General features: G+C 47.4%; 1 protein-coding gene across 6 annotated transcripts in view; it reads right to left on the bottom strand.

Moving 5' to 3' along the window:
* LOC311014054 (mitogen-activated protein kinase kinase kinase kinase 4) overlaps positions 1-24,648 on the bottom strand; it is a 49,480-nt gene that overhangs the window by 12,417 nt on the left and 12,415 nt on the right. The window contains exons 6-20 of one of the 6 annotated variants that reach the window (XM_084010413.1): positions 24,250-24,340; positions 24,042-24,172; positions 21,015-21,069; positions 20,863-20,941; positions 17,491-17,663; positions 13,842-13,914; positions 13,379-13,502; positions 12,400-12,513; positions 12,150-12,284; positions 10,056-10,121; positions 7,636-7,995; positions 6,726-6,860; positions 6,001-6,135; positions 4,632-4,702; positions 141-217 (exon numbers count right to left, since the gene is read on the bottom strand). In XM_084010413.1, the coding sequence (XP_083866539.1) occupies positions 141-217; positions 4,632-4,702; positions 6,001-6,135; positions 6,726-6,860; positions 7,636-7,995; positions 10,056-10,121; positions 12,150-12,284; positions 12,400-12,513; positions 13,379-13,502; positions 13,842-13,914; positions 17,491-17,663; positions 20,863-20,941; positions 21,015-21,069; positions 24,042-24,172; positions 24,250-24,340 (1,819 nt within the window). The remainder of the gene's footprint in view (positions 1-140; positions 218-4,631; positions 4,703-6,000; positions 6,136-6,725; positions 6,861-7,635; positions 7,996-10,055; positions 10,122-12,149; positions 12,285-12,399; positions 12,514-13,378; positions 13,503-13,841; positions 13,915-17,490; positions 17,664-20,862; positions 20,942-21,014; positions 21,070-24,041; positions 24,173-24,249; positions 24,341-24,648) is intronic. The other 5 variants (XM_084010414.1, XM_084010415.1, XM_084010416.1 and 2 more) reach the window with 5 other exon arrangements.

Below are 24,648 nucleotides of genomic sequence, written 5' to 3'. Positions count from 1 at the left end.
TGAGGTCATTGTTAGAAAATAAAAAGTTAGGGAGATGACACGCATCATTCTCAGTAGAACACATGACGCCACGCCACATTTATCACATCACAAAAGTAGTTATGAAGCGACGTGAGTGTGTTTGTGGAGGTCACACCGACCTTGGTGATGGTTGCTGGAGGAAACACTGTGAGACGCCGGCCGCCCGCTCTTATCTGCCACCGACGCCGGGCCGCCACTAGAGGGAGACAGAGACACATCAGAATCACACTCATGAGTATCGTCCTTCACACCGCCGCCTAACCACCCAATCTCCTCTCCCTTATGAACCAATCAGATCTCCCGTGACCGGATTGTTCTCCGACGTGTGATGTCACACGATGGAAGAGTGAAAGGAGGCCTGTGTGGCGAGGGAGCGACCGGCTCGCAGTGTGCCGGACATTACAAGTAAAGACGTCGCTTGTTTGTGATTTGAGGACGGATAGATGCGTCTTTATGCTTCCAAGCCACGCCCACATACTTGCTGCTTAAACCAGGTCACACGTGGAAGTTCCCAGTGTCAGCGAACACATCGGTGTCTCCGTGGAGGGAAGCCCCGCCCCCTCTCTGGCCCAACATTATAGGTTGAGGAGGTGATTCTATCCAGAAACACTTTCTGTTATATTACTTGAACTCATACTGATAGCAATTCCATCCATCCATCCATTTTCTACCGCTTATCCTGTATTCAGGGTCACGGGGGGGCTGGAGCCGATCCCAGCTGTCATTGGGTGAAGGCAGGGTTCACCTGGACAGGTAACCAGTCTATCACAGGGAGACATGTAGAGACAGACAGGTAACCAGTCTATCACAGGGAGACATGTAGAGACAGACAGGTAACCAGTCTATCACAGGGAGACATGTAGAGACAGACAGGTAACCAGTCTATCACAGGGAGACATGTAGAGACAGACAGGTAACCAGTCTATCACAGGGAGACATGTAGAGACAGACAGGTAACCAGTCTATCACAGGGAGACATGTAGAGACAGACAGGTAACCAGTCTATCACAGGGAGACATGTAGAGACAGACAGGTAACCAGTCTATCACAGGGCCAACATGTAGAGACAGACAGGTAACCAGTCTATCACAGGGAGACATGTAGAGACAGACAGGTAACCAGTCTATCACAGGGAGACATGTAGAGACAGACAGGTAACCAGTCTATCACAGGGAGACATGTAGAGACAGACAGGTAACCAGTCTATCACAGGGCTGACATGTAGAGACAGACAGGTAACCAGTCTATCACAGGGCTGACATGTAGAGACAGACAGGTAACCAGTCTATCACAGGGCTGACATGTAGAGACAGACAGGTAACCAGTCTATCACAGGGCCAACATGTAGAGACAGACAGGTAACCAGTCTATCACAGGGAGACATGTAGAGACAGACAGGTAACCAGTCTATCACAGGGAGACATGTAGAGACAGACAGGTAACCAGTCTATCACAGGGAGACATGTAGAGACAGACAGGTAACCAGTCTATCACAGGGAGACATGTAGTGACAGACAGGTAACCAGTCTATCACAGGGAGACATGTAGAGACAGACAGGTAACCAGTCTATCACAGGGCTGACATGTAGAGACAGACAGGTAACCAGTCTATCACAGGGAGACATGTAGTGACAGACAGGTAACCAGTCTATCACAGGGAGACATGTAGAGACAGACAGGTAACCAGTCTATCACAGGGAGACATGTAGAGACAGACAGGTAACCAGTCTATCACAGGGCTGACATGTAGAGACAGACAGGTAACCAGTCTATCACAGGGCCAACATGTAGAGACAGACAGGTAACCAGTCTATCACAGGGAGACATGTAGAGACAGACAGGTAACCAGTCTATCACAGGGAGACATGTAGAGACAGACAGGTAACCAGTCTATCACAGGGAGACATGTAGAGACAGACAGGTAACCAGTCTATCACAGGGAGACATGTAGTGACAGACAGGTAACCAGTCTATCACAGGGAGACATTTAGAGACAGACAGGTAACCAGTCTATCACAGGGCTGACATGTAGAGACAGACAGGTAACCAGTCTATCACAGGGAGACATGTAGAGACAGACAGGTAACCAGTCTATCACAGGGCTGACATGTAGAGACAGACAGGTAACCAGTCTATCACAGGGAGACATGTAGAGACAGACAGGTAACCAGTCTATCACAGGGAGACATGTAGTGACAGACAGGTAACCAGTCTATCACAGGGAGACATGTAGAGACAGACAGGTAACCAGTCTATCACAGGGCTGACATGTAGAGACAGACAGGTAACCAGTCTATCACAGGGCTGACATGTAGAGACAGACAGGTAACCAGTCTATCACAGGGCTGACATGTAGAGACAGACAGGTAACCAGTCTATCACAGGGAGACATGTAGAGACAGACAGGTAACCAGTCTATCACAGGGAGACATGTAGAGACAGACAGGTAACCAGTCTATCACAGGGAGACATGTAGTGACAGACAGGTAACCAGTCTATCACAGGGAGACATGTAGAGACAGACAGGTAACCAGTCTATCACAGGGAGACATGTAGAGACAGACAGGTAACCAGTCTATCACAGGGCTGACATGTAGAGACAGACAGGTAACCAGTCTATCACAGGGCTGACATGTAGAGACAGACAGGTAACCAGTCTATCACAGGGAGACATGTAGAGACAGACAGGTAACCAGTCTATCACAGGGCTGACATGTAGAGACAGACAGGTAACCAGTCTATCACAGGGAGACATGTAGAGACAGACGGGTAACCAGTCTATCACAGGGAGACATGTAGAGACAGACAGGTAACCAGTCTATCACAGGGAGACATGTAGAGACAGACGGGTAACCAGTCTATCACAGGGAGACATGTAGAGACAGACAGGTAACCAGTCTATCACAGGGAGACATGTAGAGACAGACAGGTAACCAGTCTATCACAGGGAGACATGTAGAGACAGACAGGTAACCAGTCTATCACAGGGAGACATGTAGAGACAGACGGGTAACCAGTCTATCACAGGGAGACATGTAGAGACAGACAGGTAACCAGTCTATCACAGGGAGACATGTAGAGACAGACAGGTAACCAGTCTATCACAGGGAGACATGTAGAGACAGACAGGTAACCAGTCTATCGCAGGGAGACATGTAGAGACAGACAGGTAACCAGTCTATCACAGGGAGACATGTAGAGACAGACAGGTAACCAGTCTATCACAGGGCTGACACGTAGAGACAGACAGGTAACCAGTCTATCACAGGGAGACATGTAGAGACAGACAGGTAACCAGTCTATCACAGGGAGACATGTAGAGACAGACAGGTAACCAGTCTATCACAGGGCCGACATGTAGAGACAGACAGGTAACCAGTCTATCACAGGGAGACATGTAGAGACAGACAGGTAACCAGTCTATCACAGGGAGACATGTAGAGACAGACGGGTAACCAGTCTATCACAGGGAGACATGTAGAGACAGACAGGTAACCAGTCTATCACAGGGAGACATGTAGAGACAGACAGGTAACCAGTCTATCACAGGGAGACATGTAGAGACAGACAGGTAACCAGTCTATCGCAGGGAGACATGTAGAGACAGACAGGTAACCAGTCTATCACAGGGAGACATGTAGAGACAGACAGGTAACCAGTCTATCACAGGGCTGACACGTAGAGACAGACAGGTAACCAGTCTATCACAGGGAGACATGTAGAGACAGACAGGTAACCAGTCTATCACAGGGCTGACACGTAGAGACAGACAACCATTCACGCTCACATTCACACCTACGGGACATTTAGAGTCATCAATGAACCTATCCCCATCCTGCATGTCTTTGGACTGTGGGAGGAAGCCGGAGAACCTGGAGAGAACCCACGCTTACACGGGGAGAACATGCAAACTCCACACAGAAGGAACCCGGGCCGACCCGGGAATCGAACCCGGGATCCTGATAGCAAATGTATTTTATAATTTTTTTATTTTTAAAAATGTCATCTGTGGCCGTGGCAGGACTGTAAACCCCCCGTCCAATCAAAGAAGTCGGGCCGGAGAAGATGATTGGACAGCCTGTCAATGCTTACTTCCTGATTGTGCTGATCGTGAGCACTCGTTGGGTGTTCTGGGGGCGGGGCTTTGAAGAGATGTCTGAATGGAGGGGGCGGGGCTTTGAAGAAATGTCTGAATGGAGGGGGCGGGGCTTTGAAGAGATGTCTGAACGGAGGGGGCGGGGCTTTGAAGAGATGTCTGAATGGAGGGGGCGGGGCTTTGAAGAGATGTCTGAATGGAGGGGGCGGGGCTTTGAAGAGATGTCTGAACGGAGGGGGCGGGGCTTTGAAGAGATGTCTGAACGGAGGGGGCGGGGCTTTGAAGAGATGTCTGAATGGAGGGGGCGGGGCTTTGAAGAGATGTCTGAACGGCGGAGGGGGCGGGGCTTTGAAGAGATGTCTGAACGGAGGGGGCGGGGCTTTGAAGAGATGTCTGAACGGAGGGGGCGGGGCTTTGGACCTCCTCAACCTCTAGTCTAACGTGCTGACGGCGGTCCGTCGACGTGTTTCCGGCGTGTTTACTGTGTGATGAGCGTTCGGCGAGGCCGTCCTACCTGGAGGCCGCCCTCTTGTGTCCCATCACCAGCTCCCGGCAGTAGTACTTGGATGTTGTGCGTTCTGGGACCTGGAATCAGACGGAGAGCAACAAACACAGTGAGTAAACAAAGATGGCAGCCCTCCTGGTGGTCCCGATGGCTTGGGTTGGCTCTCTGGTCTTGGCTTTACGAGGATCTCCAGTCTAGCCAAAGCAGCGTTCCAGCTAATTATAAGAAGGCTGCTGCGGTTGTGAAACCTTTATGTACGACAACCTCTAGCGGGTCTATCAGGGCTGTAGAGCAGAGGGCAGTAAAAGCTTTATGAAGCCACTGGGAGATATTTATTACTGAGACTCTAATGAGAACACTTGGCGAGAGTTTTCCTTCACATTTCAGCCTCTTTAGAGTCCTCTCTCACGGCGGTGGAAACCTTCTCTGACTTCTTCACTCGTTGGGAAATCAATCTGTGCAAAAGGGTTGAAGCACTGAACAGGATCTTTCAACACTCGGTTCTCTCCCTCGAACCCGAGCAGGCCGGTGCCCTTCTGACCTCTCGTCTCCCGGGGTCACATGACCCGGCTCCAGAGAGGAAGACACGCCCGGCAGGGCAGGAAATGGACTGTGGGAATACCCATCATCTTTCTGACGAAAGTTGCCCACATCCTGCATCTGGCACACACACACACACACACACACACACACACACACACATACACACACACACACACACACACACACACATACACACACGCACACACACACACACACACACACACTCACACACTCACACACACACACACACACGCACACACGCACACACACACACACACACACTCACACACTCACACACACACACATACACACACACACACACACACACACACACACACACACACAAACACACACACACACACACACACTCTGCTGTTTCCTGTCTTGGTCAGCCTGAGTTTAAGACTATTTGTTCCTGCAATACGGAGGATTGTTCAATAACTGCTGTGTTTTAGTTTTTATATTTATATTCTTAAATGTTCTTAAATCTATCTCCATCCATGTTAATCTCATGTGAGACCAGAGAGTTCAGACAGTTGTAAACCAGCTGCTGGCTGGGTTTACAGCACATTACTGGCAGGCCCTCTCTTGTGGTTCAGGTCTGAGGACCGTTAGGGCTTTAAAATCACAGGAGAGAGTTTGGGAGTTATTAGCTGCTCTACAGGCTCCATGTGGATCAGGGATTTACTGCCCCCCCCTTCACCGCTCTGTAGGACTTATTAGTTCTTCTATAAACTCCATATGGTGTCCTGTTGGTAAACACACCTACCGGCAGCTTCCTGTTCCTGAAACTACTTCCTGTGTCGGTGTGATGCGTGTTCCTGTCCAGGCTCACCTTGGGCGGCGTCCCCGAGTCCCAGAAGACGTCGTCGGTGGGGGACAGCGGCGAGAAGGGGGACAGCGGCGAGATGGCCATGTCTGACATGGAGCTGCTGTGAGGGGCGTCGCGACTGGAGCGCAGATTGGCATTCTGGGAAGAAAAAAACGATACAGGATTTTATGGGCAAAGAACAAACTTTCATCCACTGGATCCAGCAGGACCCGCGTGGGCTGGTTCACCACAGCTGGAGGACCAGAACAAGTATTTATCTGTGATTTAATATCAATGACCAGATGAAAAGGATGCTGAAATAACTCCATCATGATGGTGATCAGTAAAAAGTGCTGAGTCATGCTTTGTTAGGTCTGTCTGCAAGACCACAAGATAACTACTGTTAAAACGCTGGTTTTCTGAATGGAGTCTGGTTGATGGGTGCTAGGCTACGCTAACATTGTCGCTGCTCCATCAACACTCCAAATAAGGTCATGTGGACCTTATGATTTATAATCTAAGTTAAGATTTGATAGTTTTTTTACTAAAACAGATGAAAGAAAGAAATATCAGTGATGTTTAAGCATAATTCTAAGCATATTTGGATGATTATGGGGATAATTGTGTCATGAAGTTTTATCCCATGAGTCAGCTGTTCCTTCACCTACATGAAGGTTTCCCAGCGTTAATAAAGGCTGAGGGGTAGAACAGAACAGGATGGAGAGATGCGGTCCAACGGTTGGGTTTACCTGGTTCAGGTGAGCTCTCTGCATGGCTGGAGTACAGGGACTAGAGCTGCTCCCCGAGCCCAGCCGAGGGTGCAGCGGGCTGGGCAGCCCGGCGGCCAGAAGCAGCCGGGCCAGGTTGGATTCCTGGAGGTCCATCTAACACAGAACACATGTTTATAATACGTATATATACACACATTAATACACTTTATATATAAACATGAAGCATGACGTGGGATACAATGAAAGACCATGAGGTGCTCGCCTTTGGAGGCCTGCTATTGGCTGATACTGAGATCTAGAGTGGGGGCATTGTGGGTAGACGGGATCCACATTTTAACCAGGCCCAGTCCCAATGTGTCCCCCCCATGAGGCCTTGAGACCTGAACCCTCAGGGACCTGAAGGGCTTGAAGTGGCATAAATACAAAAACATGTAACCTCAAATACTTGTTTTGCTTGAACGACGACGTACCAGATTTCATTGTTTTAGTCAAATAGAACCAACAGGCAGCAATGAAATAAGCGTTAAAGACCATCATTCAGGCCATTATGGTCATAAACCCGAGTCATTCCACCGTCGGCCTTCTTCTCGAGGAGGCTCCTTCTGTCTGCTTCCTGTTTGGGCTAATAATGCTAATAATAAACGCTATGAAGATGAATCTCGTTGTCTCGCTGCAGTCGGCACCGACCATCTCGGAAAAAACACTGAAAACACACCAAGTAGCTTCATGGCAAAGACTACAGGATCCCAAACCGGGAGAGGGGTCATCCTGTGTGACCTTTGGATGAGGCAGCAGGGGTCAGGGGGACATGACGAAGCAAAGGTGAAGGACAAACAGACAGGACTAAACATCATGAGCTCAGACAGACAGACAGACAGCTGTGAGACAGGGGATGGAGGCGAGACAGCTGAGGACGGCCGGGTTTTACCGCTGTGCGCTGGCTGTTTGCAGGCCGGCTGGGGGAGGAAGCAGCGGCGGTGGCGGCGGCGCCAGCTGTGCTAGCGCTGTTAGCCGTTAGCTTCTGGACGGCTGCCACAGGCCTGTCTCTCTGCCGCTGCCTGTCTCTCTCCCGCTGTCTGTGGTCGTGCTGCAGCGACAGCAGCTGGGTCTGGTCCTTGGGCAGCGTGCGGTGGGATCGGCGGCCCGCCGGGGGCTGCTGATGCTGGGGCGGAGCCTGCTGATGCTGGGGCGGAGCCTGCTGATGCTGGGGCGGAGGCTGGGGGAGCTGGGAGAGCTGGGAGGGCTGGGAGAGCTGGGCCTTATGCTGAAGCAGCTGGTTTGCAGCTCTCTACGTAGCAAACATGAAAAGCACACAGAGAAGGACGACGCTGAGAGCTTTACAGGAAACACACATGTGACGAAGGACCTGGAACCTGGAACCTGGAACCTGGAACCTGGAGTCCACATGCAAACTCCAGGTCAACTTTTACATGGAAGAGGAACCAGATCCAGACTAACAACACCTGGACCGATACCGCAGACTGTATAAGATGTTGGTGTAGTCATGGCAACGTTACTGATTGGTTGGTGGACTACAGTTATATATATATATATATATATATATATATATATATATGGCTGGGAAGTGAAGGAAGTGATCGTAACAAAAGAAGAGATGAGAAGGAAGGAGCGACGGAGACGACAGGAAGAGAAAAGAAATGTTTGGTGAATTTGTGCGTCTGAATCGGCCGCTGAGTCCCATTACTGAAGAAAAACCAGAGATGGAGGAGGAGGGAGGAGAGGAGGGAAGAGAGGAGGGCAAAGAGGAGGGAGGAGAGATGGGAGGAGGAGGGAGGAGCGATGGGAGGAGGAGGGCGGAGAGATGGGAGGAGGAGGGCGGAGAGATGGGAGGAGGAGGGAGGAGCGATGGGAGGAGGAGGGCGGAGAGATGGGAGGAGGAGGAGGGAGGAGAGATGGGAGGAGGAGGGCGGAGGAGAGGAGGGAGGAGAGGAGGGAAGAGAGGAGGGCAAAGAGGAGTGAGGAGAGATGGGAGGAGGAGGGAGGAGAGATGGGAGGAGGAGGGCGGAGAGATGGGAGGAGGAGGGCGGAGGAGAGGAGGGAGGAGAGATGTGAGGAGGAGGGAGGAGAGATGGGAGGAGGAGGGAGGAGAGGAGGGAGGAGGAGGGAGGAGAGATGGGAGGAGGAGGAGGGAGGAGAGATGGGAGGAGGAGGGAGGAGGAGACATGCTGGGAACAGCAGAGAGGGAGATTTCTACCTGTTTCACCTTTCTTTCTGTGCTATGTAGTGTTTGGTTTATGTATTACATGCATAATAAAGTATAAAATAAAGTATATATATATGTTTTATATATATATATATATATATAAATATATATAAAAATAAAACAATGAAAGAGTTATGAAACGGTTGAGGACGCATTTCTGTTGATCGATCAATAATCCGGCTCATCAAGTCGAAGCATATATGTAAATATCGTTCTTCATTCCTCATCACGTCAAACATTCAACAGATAAAGTGATGAATCAGCTCGATGGTGGAAGAAGACGTAGCAGACAGGAACAAGGAAACATGCGACAGGAGGGTATCGTCTAATGTGTAAACTAAAGTAAAATGTATTTCTAAAGCACATTAAACACGGTGTACACTGACACACACACACCTACATCCACACAGTAGCTCTTTTAAATCAAAGGATAAAACAACATGCAGAACAATATCTGTGTCATAAAAGACAGGAGGAGCCGGGAGAAGGATTTAAAACCCGACGTGGAGGGAACAGGATGAAAACCATCTGAGAAACACAGAAATGACATAACGAAGGAAAACAACACGTCATGTTTGTTCACACACAAACATCCCAGACTGAGAGTCACGGATCTAAAGCATCACCGGCTTCACTCACACAGAAACACAGAAACACAGAAACACAGAAACACAGAAACACAGAATCACAGAATCACAGAAACACAGAATCACAGAAACACAGAAACACAGAATCACAGAAACACAGAAACACAGAAACACAGAATCACAGAAACACAGAATCACAGAAACACAGAAACACAGAAACACAGAATCACAGAAACACAGAAACACAGAAACACAGAAACACAGAAACACAGAATCACAGAAACACAGAATCACAGAAACACAGAATCACAGAACCACAGAATCACAGAAACACAGAATCACAGAAACACAGAAACACAGAATCACAGAAACACAGAATCACAGAAACACAGAAACACAGAATCACAGAATCACAGAATCACAGAAACACAGAAACACAGAATCACAGAATCACAGAATCACAGAATCACAGAATCACAGAAACACAGAAACTCAGAATCACTAAGAAGGAAGTAGAACAGAGAGGAAGCTCGTTACCTGCTCGCTGGAGTCCAGAGGCCTGACTGACACATCAGCACAGCGCTGTCTGGCTGCCTGCTCCTGTTAAACACACACACACACACACACACACACACACACATACACACACACACACACACACACACACACACACACACACACGCACACACACACACACACACACACTTGACTTCAGATTTAAATATTTTACAGAACTTTAATTAGTGTTTAACCCCAACAACTACATTTTTACCTTAATTACATTTATAACATTTGAAATAACACACACACACACACACACACACACACACACACTGTAATTAGTGTGTGCTGAGGTCTCGGGCAGAACTCGGAGAGGTGGGAACTAAAATATTCAGAATGCAAGATGGCGTGGAGCTTTTAGGCGACGCCCTCAATCTAAATATTTCATGATGACCTCGTTTTGATTTTCTCGTTTGTCCAATTAGTCCCACCAGGATGTTTTTACATGAACGACGCCTCATTACAGTCACACGGCGGCGTGGGTTGATGTGTTTACACGGTTTGAACCTGAAAGGTCACGGAGGACAAAAAAACTCACATCACCAGAAACAGTTGATCATGTTGAGTTTCCATGACGGAGATAAGAGCCTGATGTAGAAAATACAGATGTTATCCTTTATTAATGCAGGGTTAAGATTAACGATCATCTTATTTAAGATTATTTGATTGTTTTCATTAAAAAAAGGCTCTTAAGTGATTCCACCATGCTTTAGCAACACTTAAAGAGTTAATTATCTGGACCTGAGAATGCTTATTCCGTCTTTTGCCGTTTGATAACAAACTCCAGTGACCTTTGAACCTTAATCCAAGGTCAGTGATGGTTGGGCACCCGTGGTTACTGAAGGAGTCTTCATATAATAACAAACCATTTCTCCAGGAAATACAGGGACAGTTAGGAAATGAACGTTTCATTTAAAACAGTTCAAATCAACCCACGCCGAAGTCTGCTGGCCCAATCAATCAAGGCTCGATGCTGGCGGCGGCGCCGCGCCGAGACGCCGCATCACACACACTCACCCGACCCGTCACGTAATTAAATGCAGATGCATTAAAACCTAATGAAGCGTCAGACGGATCCATTAAATGCACTGAACTTAATGACTTGGAGGCAATCTGTGTAATCAGAATCTACTACACACACACACACACACACACACACACACACACACACAACCAGACAGTTATTAATAGCAGCGTCTCCTACATGAAGAACCCGGTTCTGATCGGTTCGTTCCGCTCACGTTAGCCTTAACGAGGAACGAAGGAACCTCCGATGGCGGAGAGAGCGATCCGTCTTCCTTCAGACGCTTCCTCCTCCTCGTTTTTTTTATTACACACAGATCTGTGTCATGTTATAAAATTAAGTTTTAACGATGTTAAAGATATTTATAGCAACTTGATGGAAGTAAGAAAGTACGACGGCGTATCAGAGAAAAGAATAACGGAGCCGAGAGAGAGCCCATCAATAAACACCAATAAGATGACAGTTTGTCCTCATATGAATAAAAGCAGCAATAAGCATCAACATCATCACCCTAAGGACCTTAACGAGGTGATGTCACACGTTGGGATGGATCATAAGAACATGAATACGTACATTCATGGGACGTTAGCTAGCATAGATGCTGTTTGTTGGCATCGTAATACTTTATTGCATGCTACAAGTCCCGTTGGAAGTTAAAAGTGGGCGGTTTCTTGTGTTACGATGGGATTAAAGTTGATGGAATTAGTAGAAAAGGCCACTTCCCATCTCATTAAGCTAACTCAACCAGAGGAGTCGCCCCCTCGTGGCCAGCAGGGAGAATGAATTGTTTAAGGCACTTCAGCATTGGCTTCACTTTTCCAGAACCAGAGAAGGTCACAATGAAATTTCCCCACCATGCCTGAATCCAACAGTTTGTGCCAAATTTAAAGAAATTCACTCAAAGCGTTCTTGAGATAATGTCAGATAAATCGGTCAGACTGTGACCCTGACCTTTGACCTCCAAAAACGTATCAGTTAATCCTCGAGTCAAGGACCGGACGGACGACCCAGAAACCCTCCATCACAGACTGGGAAAGAGTCCTCACCTGTCTCCTGTCACTCCTCCGGTTTCTCTCGTCCAATAAGATCCTGTTGTCATGGAGATCAGACTCCTCCCCCAGCAAGATCTCCTGCAGCTCCGCCCACTGGAAGGCGCAGTCCTCCAGCTGCCGCCTCTGCTGCTGCAGGCAGCGAAAAAACAGCAGCCGTTAGTCATGAAGACCCGGAACAGCGACAGGATACCGTGAGGTCACGTGATGAGGTCACGTGGTGATGTCACACAGGTAAAAGACTTACGTCCTCCAGCTTCTGCCGCTGCTCGTGCTGCTGCTGGATCCTCTTCTGCCGGTCGGCCAGCAGCTGCTGCTTGTATCGCTCCTGCTCCGCCAGCTGCTGCCGGTGCTGCAGCGCCTGGACAGGAAACAGGAAGTACAGGACGCCGCCGCGGTCATACGGGTTTACGACTTTGATGCAACCGTCCAAATCTGAACTTCAAAGGGTGATGACCAAGAGCTCAGAGTGGCGGTTTGGGTCATCACACCTTTCTGATTCATCTCAGGACTATTTACTTAAAGCTGCAGGCGGTATCCTCCAGATTCCATCGTGCCTGAAAGCGTTGAGGCACTTCTTTGGGTCTTTGCTTCACTTTTCAGAACTTTGAAGACATTCACTCGCGGCGCTCTTGAGATATTGTGTTCACGAGAATTGGCTAGACGGTGACCTTGACCTGTGACCTTCAAAAAGGTGGACGTTTGTGCCAAATCCGAAGAAATTTTAAGAAATTGATTTGCGAAAACAACCAATCAGAGGGCTCTAACGCAGCAGCCAATCAGCTGGTGAGTTCAGATCAGAACTGTGAAGTGAATGCTTGCTGCTGCGTCCTGTGGGCGGGGCTTAGGTGTTTTATAACATGACAGCCGGGTCACAAATAGTGTGACGGCGTATTAGCTGGTTGGAAAAGTAACTAAATAAACGGAGCCGAGAGAGGGGGCAATATTCAGAGATAAAGAGTTTATAAATATATATCGCTGAAATAACAATGTTGCTTGCTTCCAGCTAACACCGGGTGTTTGCCGTTGCTATGACAACAAGCGAAAGCTACATCTTAGCCCAACCCAATTTGAGACTTTATTAACTCACAAATTTGCGTGAGTGTTGCCCCTCTCTGTTCCTGATACGTCGGACACAAACGCTCTTTTCTCTTAAATGAGCACGATGACATCACTGGCGTGCTATATGGATGAAGGCGTATCAGGCTGAACTGGGCGTTGCCTACCTGCTGCCTCTGCTGAGCCGCCCCTCCCCCGCGGCCTCCGTCCACGCCGCCGTCGCGGTCCTCCGTCTGCAGGCGGAGGAACTCCCGTCTCAGCGTCCACTCTCCGGGAACGTTCACGATGGAGCTGAGAGAGAGGAGCCAAGAGGCGGCGGTGAGAACAGACCAACAAGTGCACTTGAGGGCGGCGGTTAATTCACCCAACAAGGCGGTCTCTCACACACACACACACACACACACACTTAAAGCTCAGCCGTGGAGAAAGTGAACAGTTCTGATTGCCATCTGCCATTTGACATCCAGGGACAACGAGAGGCGAGTGCATCTGTTCACACACACACACACACACACACACACACACACACACACACACACACACACACGCCCTGCAGTGATGCGTTAGCTCTGTGTGCGAGTTCATAACGAGGACGATACGATCTCTGAGACGTCGTTTGCATGTTTTTACCTGGGTTCTCCTTCCTCCTCCGTCACTTCATCATCCTCTTCTTCACTGCCACTGTACTCATACTCTGGACCCTCTGAGAAAGAGAGACAATAACAAAGAATATAATCATATGCAAAGAAATGAACATCATGAAGAAGACTTGAAACTAGAGATTGAGACCATAAACTCATGTTTACAATGTTTACTGAGATAATACATCAAGAGAGAAGTAGGACCATTTTCTCATAGACTTCTATACAACCAGAGAGGAGTCGCCCCCTGGTGGCCAGCAGGGAGAAGTAGGACCATTTTCTCATAGACTTCTATACAAGCAGAGAGGAGTCGCCCCGTTCAGGGTCAGGAATGAGGTCTGGTCCTGGACTGAAGGCGTCTGAGGTCTTTGCTCTGGTGTCTTCGTCTCTGAATTAAACATTCTTCGTTCCTCCGTTGGCAGCAGATTTGTAATTACAGAAGCTGCACAAAAATTTGGTGTTGGTCGAAGACGGCAACGAGAGTACGTCTGGTTTAGTGGAAGATGTGTGGAACGGAGCAGCTACGTCACAACACACAGACACACACACACACACACTCACACACACTCACACACACACACACACACACACAGACACACACACAGACACACACACACACACACACACACACACACACACACACACACACACACACACACACACACAGCATGCAGAAACTCTTCCAGTCATTAGTGTCATTTTATAAGCTAACAGAAGATCAGAACCAGATGGCCTGTTTCCTCCTTCCTCTCTCTCTCTCTCTCTCTCTCTCTCTCTCTCTCTGTTATCACTGTCTCTCTATGTCTCTCTCTGTCTCTCGCCCCACCTAATGGAAAAGACTTCTTACACCTTTAAAACTCGATCAACATGAGAATAACAGTCTACTCCTCTCCGCCGTCGACTCGTCCTCGTCAACTTATTTCCAGAACAGGACGGGGAGAAAACTTTTCTAATTTTTGTTTCTTTGTTTCCTCCTCCTCTCTCTCCTCCTCCTCCTCCTCCTCCTCTCTCCTTCCTTCCTCCTCCATTCCTTCGTCATTTCCCCAAGTGGACAGTGTAGAGAAAGTTAAAGTTCAGCCGTGTGCAGCCTTGTTGTCTCTCCGTCTCCCTTCCTCTTTTTATATTAACTATATAAACATGATGTATCATACCTCTCATATGGATGGATGGATGGATGGATGGATGGATGGATGGATGATGGATGGATGGATGGATGGATGGATGGATGATGGATGATGGATAGATGGATGGATGGATGGATGGATGGATGGATGGATGGATGGATGGATGATGGATGGATGGATGGATGATGGATGGATGGATGGATGGATGGATGGATGGATAGATGGATGATGGATGGATGGATGGATGGATGGATGGATGATGGATGGATGGATGGATGGATGGATGATGGATGGATGGATGGATGGATGGATGGATGGATAGATGGATGGATGATGGATGGATGGATGATGGATGGATGGATGGATGGATGGATGATGGATGGATGGATGATGGATGATGGATGGATGGATGGATGGATGGATGGATGATGGATGGATGGATGGATGGATGGATGGATGGATGATGGATGGATGGATGGATGATGGATGGATGGATGGATGGATGGATGGATGATGGATGGATGATGGATGGATGGATGGATGGATGATGGATGGATGATGGATGATGGATGGATGATGGATGGATGGATGGATGGATGGATGGATGATGGAGGGATGATGGATGATGGATGGATGGATGGATGGATGGATGATGGATGGATGGATGGATGGATGGATGGATGGATGGATGATGGATGGATGGATGGATGGATGGATGGATGATGGATGGATGGATGGATGGATGATGGATGGATGGATGGATGGATGGATGGATGGATGGATGGATGATGGATGGATGGATGATGGATGGATGGATGGATGGATGGATAGATGGATGGATGGATGATGGATGGATGGATGGATGATGGATGGATGGATGATGGATGGATGGATGATGGAGGGATGGATGGATGGATGGATGGATGGATGATGGATGGATGGATGATGGATGGATGGATGGATGGATAGATGGATGGATGGATGGATGATGGATGGATGGATGGATGATGGATGGATGGATAAATGGATGATGGATGGATGGATGGATGGATGATGGATGGATGGATGGATGGATGATGGATGGATGGATGGATGATGGATGGATGGATGATGGATGGATAGATGGATGATGGATGGATGATGGATGGATGGATGGATAAATGGATGATGGATGGATGGATGGATGATGGATGGATGGATGGATGATGGTTGGATGGATGATGGATGGATGGATGGATGGATGGATGATGGATGGATGGATAAATGGATGATGGATGGATGATGGATGGATGATGGATGGATGGATGGATGATGGTTGGATGGATGATGGATGGATGGATGGATGGATGATGGATGGATGATGGATGGATGGATGGATGGATGGATGAATGATGGATGGATGGATGGATGATGGATGGATGGATGATAGATGGATGGATGGATGATGGATGGATGGATGATAGATGGATGGATGGATGGATGATGGATGGATGAATGATGGATGGATGGATGGATGAATGATGGATGGATGATAGATGGATGGATGGATGATGGATGGATGGATGATGGATGGATGGATGGATGGATGGATGAATGATGGATGGATGGATGATGGATGGATGGATGATGGATGGATGATGGATGGATGGATGGATGATGGATGGATGGATGGATGGATGATGGATGGATGATGGATGGATAGATGGATGGATGGATGATGGATGGATGGATGATAGATGGATGGATGGATGGATAGAGTGTGCTGAGGGTTTGTATTCCTGGACAAGCCGCCTGATGCCGTGAATTAGTGAGACACGATGGGAAACTCTCAGAATTCCTCGACTGAAAGAATCGCCTCTCAAACACAATGAGTCCATTAGTTACGGCTGAAACACATCCAGTGAGGTCACGGTGACCTTTGACCTGCGGATTCAATCGTGTGTGCGAGTCAACGTTTCTGCCAAATATATCTTTGACACCTATATATTATGTATATACTATATTATAGTTTGTTTCTTGTTATTGTCCTCAAGGTATGCACCTCCTCATCATCGCTCTGCCTCTCCGTCGCTCCGACTTAAATATATCTGATCTTTTGAGGAAAGTGCAGATGATGTCACTGCAGAAAATGGAGGCGGAGCTTGTTTTGTCGATGATACAAAGTATGAGGAAAGTACAAAATGAAGTGTGAAAGACGTAGATAGTCGCCCTAAATTGGGGTGAGGGTAGTCTCTGATACAACAGTGGTTACCGTGGCGATATGTTGACTTTTCTGACATAACTGGAAAGGGATGTTGCCGTTGGGTTTGAAATAAATCTCTATATTTTGGTGCTTCGCGTACCTGGAGCCACATCGTCCCATTACATTGGAGAGAAGGCTGATACTCCAACTCTCACCACAACAATCTGGACTGATTAATAACGCGTATATCGGTGATTTCGGAGTGAACTGTCCCTTTAATATTCCCGACACCCTCCTTCAATCCATCCCGTCACAGATCTGCGCCCCCTCACCTTTCTCCCTCTTCTTCCTGGTCCTGTCCAGGTGGTCTTTGAGCATGATGCGGACCTGTCTCTCATTGGCCAGGTCCCGGATGAAGGCGTGTCTCAGCAGGGCGTCGGTGGTCGGCCGGTGCAGGTGGTTCTTCACCAGGCAGCTGTCGGCGAAGGACAGGAAGCGCTTCGACCTGCGGGAGAAAAACAAAGAGTCAAAGGGCACGAAACAAGGAAAAACGCTCTTTTCTGTTCTTCAGAGGGTCTACGTCGACCCGGGTCCTTTTGAAGACCACGGTCTGGTCTACAGAGGATTTTCTGTTTGCATCATCGTCACTGCTACTGTTGCCTAGCAACCAGCTGCGGTTGACAAGAGCATAGAAGAGTTTACTAACGTTATCTGATCAAAATGGAGCCAGAGATCATATTTTATTATTTTCTTTCTATATTATGACTATTATGGTTGCCATGACGATCAGCAAAGAGACAGAGGACCCCCGGTTACACGGTGGAGGTGAGGTTATGTTTCACCACAAACCCCCAATCAGCCTTTAAATAACTCGTCCTATAAATAAACTTCAGTAGAGAAAAGGGAAGTGGCTTCGTTTTAGAGCAGAAATCTCAAACACGTGCCGCCCACAAACCCAAATCTGGACTCCAGTAATCCGTCTTCATCATGGGACTCAACTTTGTTTTTTAATTTAAACTCACTTTCCATCAGATAATCTCCCTCTTCAGGGAATGTTTGCATGAAAAGAACCATAATTAATTTTTAAAAAACCACAGCATGTAAATGTTATAGTTTGGATACTAAAATATCTCAATACATTTATATTTTAATGATAATATGCAAGAAACTATAATATATATCCGATAGGAATACATGAGATTAATTTATTTACTTTGTAAATAAGTAAAAAAAAAAGAAAAGACTGGTTGAGTTTCAAAACAGAGAAGAAAAAAAAAAAAAATCTAATGATAAAGCATTACAGTTTTTCTCGATCGTTTACACATATTTTCTGAAAGCATGCCTCATACTCTCAGAACTCTACACACAAATCAACAAACACACACACAATGGGCAAAACCCCTCAATTCTCCTGCAAAATGAAACTTTACATTCAGAACAATGTTATTTCTTCTCAAAATGGTATTTTGTTGTCAAATGACACACAAACCATCATATGAATAGACATTTATAAGAACCAGTTGAACACTGATCTGCTCAATGGAAAACACGATGAACACTTCTTCTCCATTTACCATAATGACTTAGGCCTTTTTTTGTTCAGTGTTACACTCACTACAGACAGTACATACATAAATGTGTTGTAAAATATTTTAGAATATTGTTTTTATATATTTTATTTTTCCCACAAGAATACTGTAATGTATAGTGTTCATCCCAACCAACACAAAGTTGCATATACAGTGGTCTACATACAAAACCAGAAGAATTTACTGTAAAACAACAACAAAAAAAACAACTATCCCGCATCCTCTCTTCTGTTTCGGCCACAGCACCTCATCCACATCACAGGCAATGCAAGCGATGGCTGAGCAGCGGGGGAAATATCGCCTAGCATGGCAAATCCATGCTAGGCTCCTCCTCGTACTCTCACTCCTCTGGCTCTGCCTCTGTTGCCAATGTTGGCATCCATTGCTCCAAAACAGAAGAGCTCACCTGTTGCACTTTTATGCTAATGCTCTGATTGCAAATTGTAAAACTGTGTTGCAGGTGTTTTCCCATGTGATGAGTCAGTGTGCATAGTAGGGAAATTAACTTTAGAATTTTGAATGGCAGTGTGTTCCTTGTGAAAACAAGAGATTTTCTTCATGAAAATTGTGCCAAATGCAGAGAATTGTGTGTAGTGTTTTGAAAAAAGTGTGTTTTAAAACTGCAATTTGAGTGTAAAGCAGGAATTGTGCTTGCAGTTTAGCAGAGTTAGTTCAGGGTGTTGGTGCATGAATTACATGTTGTGGTCATTGTGTCTCAAGTACCAGTATTTGTGTGTCAACAATTGAGAAAAACTGTAACTAAAAACACAAAATAAAAGAGGATATGAATTATGGAGAAGGGGTGGGATTAAATACGTGTATGCTTAAAAAAAAGTTATTCATATATCTGTGTGCTTTCTAGTTGTGTAATATTGTATTTTCTGTATTTGTTATAATTTGCATGTGGTTCACAACGCAGTCACAGGAGAGAAGCTAAAGTCTGCAGTGTGAAGGACCAACATAAAACCTCTCAAACGCCACAGAGTTATTACATGTTGAACTGAGACAACGCCAGCTCGTAAATCACTCGTTGAAACGTTATCAAGGAACGTCACGACAAAAACGCTGAGCTCAGGAAAAGATCTGAGTCCTGAGTTTGAGGTAAACGTGGTGGAAAGCAGACGGACGGAGCTTTTAAAAGCTGATACTAGTGTTTCTCACGGCATTAATAGTGAATGACAGACAGCATGAGTTCAATGTGAGGAGCTCATCCATTAAACAGAGAGGAGAGGGAGACAGGTTAATATTCATCTGATTTAAGATTAAAAACAGCTTATTAAGGCCACATGTAGGACAGATGTGACTTTCACTGAGACGTGAAGCCAAAGCTCAAGTGCCTTAAACTGTCGATTCTCTCTGCTGGCCACCAGGGGGCGACTCCTCTCTGGTTGTATAGAAGTCTATGAGAAAATGGTCCTACTTCTCTCTGCTGGCCACCAGGGGGCGACTCCTCTCTGGTTGTATAGAAGTCTATGAGAAAATGGTCCTACTTCTCTCTGCTGGCCACCAGGGGGCGACTCCTCTCTGGTTGTATAGAAGTCTATGAGAAAATGGTCCTACTTCTCTCTGCTGGCCACCAGGGGGCGACTCCTCTCTGGTTGTATAGAAGTCTATGAGAAAATGGTCCTACTTCTCTCTTGATGTATTATCTCAGTAAACATTGTAAACATGAGTTTATGGTCTCAATCTCTAGTTTCAAGTCTTCTTCAATCCAGCATGATGTTCATTTAGTACATTATGGTCCATTTAGAGTCCACCAGACCAGAAAGCAGGGGATGCTTTAGGGGGCGGGGCTTACCTGCTGATTGACAGGTCATTACCAAGCTACCAATGCTAGTTAGCCACTAAGATGACTTTATAGCCAGATCCACCCGTCGCTCCTCCACAGTCCAAATATGGACTGGAGGCTTCAAAACCGTCGTCCACAAACCAACGTGTGACATCACCATGATGACAGACGGTGGTTTTATCTGGTTGCAGCTTCAGTTTCATGGTGAGAAGAAAGTGTTTGTGTATTTTTGGTCTGATGTATGAAACCCACAACAAAGAGCACGTTCAGAAGAGAACACCTAAACACTGTGTGTGTGTGTGTGTGTGTGTGTGTGTGTTACTTACCATTTCTTTGATTTAAGTTTGGGCGGAGGGTTTCGTGGAATCAAAAACAGAGCTCTCATTGGATGCATGTCACATAGCGCTGGAGAGAGAGAGAGAGGTAACTGAAGTGGAAGTATTCATACAGAAGAAACAACAATGTGTGTTTGACTTACGAGGAGCTCCTTCAGCCATCTCTAGAGCAGTGATACCCAGAGACCAGAGGTCGCTCTGACAACGAGAGAGAGAGACAGGACAAGCTTAAGAACGTCGCTCACGTGAAGCTTCGCTCGGCTTCTGTTCATTTCCTGTAAACTTTGGATTTCCCCTTTAACTCAAAACAGTAAAGAGTTTCATCGTGTGGAAGCACAGATCCAGGAGTTACAGATCTAGGAGTAACAGATCTAGGGGTTACCGATCTAGGAGTAACAGATCTAGGAGTAACAGATCTAGGAGTAACAGATCTAGGAGTTACAGATCTAGGAGCTACAGATCTAGGAGTTACAGATCTAGGAGTTACAGATCCAGGAGTTACAGATCCAGGAGTTACAGATCCAGGAGTTACAGATCTAGGAGTAACAGATCTAGGGGTTACAGATCTAGGAGTAACAGATCTAGGGGTTACAGATCTAGGAGTTACAGATCCAGGAGTTACAGATCCAGGAGTTACAGATCTAGGAGTAACAGATCTAGGGGTTACAGATCTAGGAGTAACAGATCTAGGGGTTACAGATCTAGGAGTAACAGATCTAGGAGCTACAGATCTAGGAGTTACAGATCCAGGAGTTACAGATCTAGGAGTTACAGATCCAGGAGTTACAGATCCAGGAGTTACAGAACCAGGAGTTACAGATCTAGGAGTAACAGATCTAGGGGTTACAGATCTAGGAGTAACAGATCTAGGGGTTACAGATCTAGGAGTTACAGATCCAGGAGTTACAGATCCAGGAGTTACAGATCTAGGAGTAACAGATCTAGGGGTTACAGATCTAGGAGTAACAGATCTAGGGGTTACAGATCTAGGAGTTACAGATCTATCAGCTACAGATCTAGGAGTTACAGATCCAGGAGTTACAGATCCAGGAGTTACAGATCTAGGAGTTACAGATCCAGGAGTTACAGATCTAGGAGTAACAGATCTAGGAGTAACAGATCTAGGGGTTACAGATCTAGGAGTAACAGATCTAGGAGTTACAGATCCAGGAGTTACAGAACTAGGAGTAACAGATCTAGGAGTTACAGATCTAGGAGCTACAGATCTAGGAGTTACAGATCTAGGAGTAACAGATCTAGGAGTTACAGATCTAGGAGTTACAGATCCAGGAGTTACAGATCTAGGAGTTACAGATCCAGGAGTTACAGATCCAGGAGTTACAGATCTAGGAGTTACAGATCTAGGAGTTACAGATCTAGGAGTTACAGATCCAGGAGTTTCAGATCCAGGAGTTACAGATCCAGGAGTTACAGATCTAGGAGTAACAGATCTAGGAGTAACAGATCTAGGGGTTACAGATCTAGGAGTTACAGATCCAGGAGTTACAGATCTAGGAGTTACAGATCTAGGAGTTACAGATCCAGGAGTTTCAGATCCAGGAGTTACAGATCTAGGAGTAACAGATCTAGGAGTTACAGATCTAGGAGTAACAGATCCAACGTGGTGTTTTACAGAAACATGGATTCCTTTCAGAGAGAGGAGACGTCGATGTCTAATTACTTCCAGAGAAGCATATAATTAGCTGAGATTCCATTTCAGGAAGTCATTGTGACGGAAAATGTTTTGTGATGACGTTTGTTTGACATCCAGCAGAGTTTTAAGGCTTTTCTGGTATGAAAAGTATCGGACTCTCACCACGGCAAGATCGGAGAGGAAGAATGAAGCACTTAAATGTCAAGATGCTCAATTTAGGATCGAAGAAGACTTGAAACTAGAGATTGAGACCATAAACTCATGTTTACAAGGTTTACTATTTTGGCATTTCTATATTACAATCTATCAACATGATGTTAAACAAACAGGAAGATTTATATTTGCTTATAGGTTGTATTCATGTTAAGGTGATTTTTGGTGACCCCTGCAGTAACTGTGAGGACCCTGTAGGGGATCTGGACCCCCTGCAGTAACTGTGAGGACCCCTGCAGGGATCCTGAACCCCCTGCAGTAACTCTGGGGACCCTGTAGGGGACCTGGACCCCCTGCAGTAACTCTGGGGAGCCTGTAGGGGACCTGGACCCCTGCAGTAACTCTGGGGACCTTGTAGGGGACCTGGACCCCCTGCAGTAACTCTGGGGACCCTGTAGGGGATCTGGACCCCCTGCAGTAACTCTGGGGAGCCTGTAGGGGACCTGGACCCCTGCAGTAACTCTGGGGACCCTGTAGGGGACCTGGACCCCCTGCAGTAACTCTGGGGACCCTGTAGGGGACCTGGACCCCCTGCAGTAACTCTGGGGAGCCTGTAGGGGACCTGGACCCCCTGCAGTAACTCTGGGGACCCTGTAGGGGACCTATATCCCCTGCAGTAACTCTGGGGACCATGTAGGGGACCTGGACCCCCTGCAGTAACTCTGGGGACCATGTAGGGGACCTGGACCCCCTGCAGTAACTCTGGGGACCTTGTAGGGGACCTGAACCCCCTGCAGTAACTCTGGGGACCATGTAGGGGACCTGGACCCCCTGCAGTAACTCTGGGGACCTTGTAGGGGACCTGGACCCCCTGCAGTAACTCTGGGGACCCTGTAGGGGACCTGGACCCCCTGCAGTAACTCTGGGGACCTTGTAGGGGACCTGGACCCCCTGCAGTAACTCTGGGGACCCTGTAGGGGACCTGGACCCCCTGCAGTAACTCTGGGGACCCTGTAGGGGACCTGGACCCCCTGCAGTAACTCTGGGGAGCCTGTAGGGGACCTGGACCCCCTGCAGTAACTCTGGGGACCCTGTAGGGGACCTGGACCCCCTGCAGTAACTCTGGGGACCCTGTAGGGGACCTGGACCCCCTGCAGTAACTCTGGGGACCCTGTAGGGGACCTGGACCCCCTGCAGTAACTCTGGGGACCCTGTAGGGGACCTGGACCCCCTGTTGAAGCCCCTGCTGTATACCATTACATGTAAGAAGGCCTTGCCTGTTGGATGCTCTTATATTCATGAAAAAGGTGAGACTGAGCCTGAAGCTGGCTGTCAACGCCACGTTTCCATAGTAACCAGGTACCCTGTAGTCATAGGTGGCCTCGGGGTTCTCGTCGCAGGCGATGACCTCCGGAGCCATCCAGTACGGCGTCCCGATGAAGGTGTTCCTCCGGCCGATGGTCTTGTCCAGCTGGGCCGACACTCCGAAATCCACTGAGACACAGAGCAGAGCGGTTAACCTTTCTTCTTCATGGGTTTCTGCCGAGGTGAAAGCCAGCGGACGTGCGTACCCAGTTTGACTTCGGCGTTCTCCGTGAGCAACACGTTTTGTCCCTTGATGTCTCGGTGGATCACATGATGGGCGTGGAGATGGGAAAGACCCTGGGAGACAACACATGAACACACACACACACACATGAACACACGGTCAGATGACCATGTAAACATGACTGGAGGCTTTATGAGCTGCTGAACAAAGAGTGGAAGTTTCTGTAAATAACCGGCTTGAGGTGGCGGAGCGCCTCGGAGACGGTGGCCATCTTCAAAGGCGGTTAGATAAACAGGAAGTGAGTCTGATTTCAGACAATGACCTCATGCTCTGTGTTTGTGACCCGCCAAACAATGGCGGCCGGCAGCGGCGGGAAAACACCGGCGACCACTCCGTCTTCTTATTATCACCATCTCCCCTC

Source organism: Eutrigla gurnardus (genome assembly GCF_963514095.1).
Source record: "Eutrigla gurnardus genome assembly, chromosome: 5".
Classification (NCBI taxonomy): domain Eukaryota; kingdom Metazoa; phylum Chordata; class Actinopteri; order Perciformes; family Triglidae; genus Eutrigla; species Eutrigla gurnardus.
The sequence above is the reverse complement of the archived record's forward strand: the minus strand, read 5'-3'. Positions and strand labels throughout refer to the sequence as shown.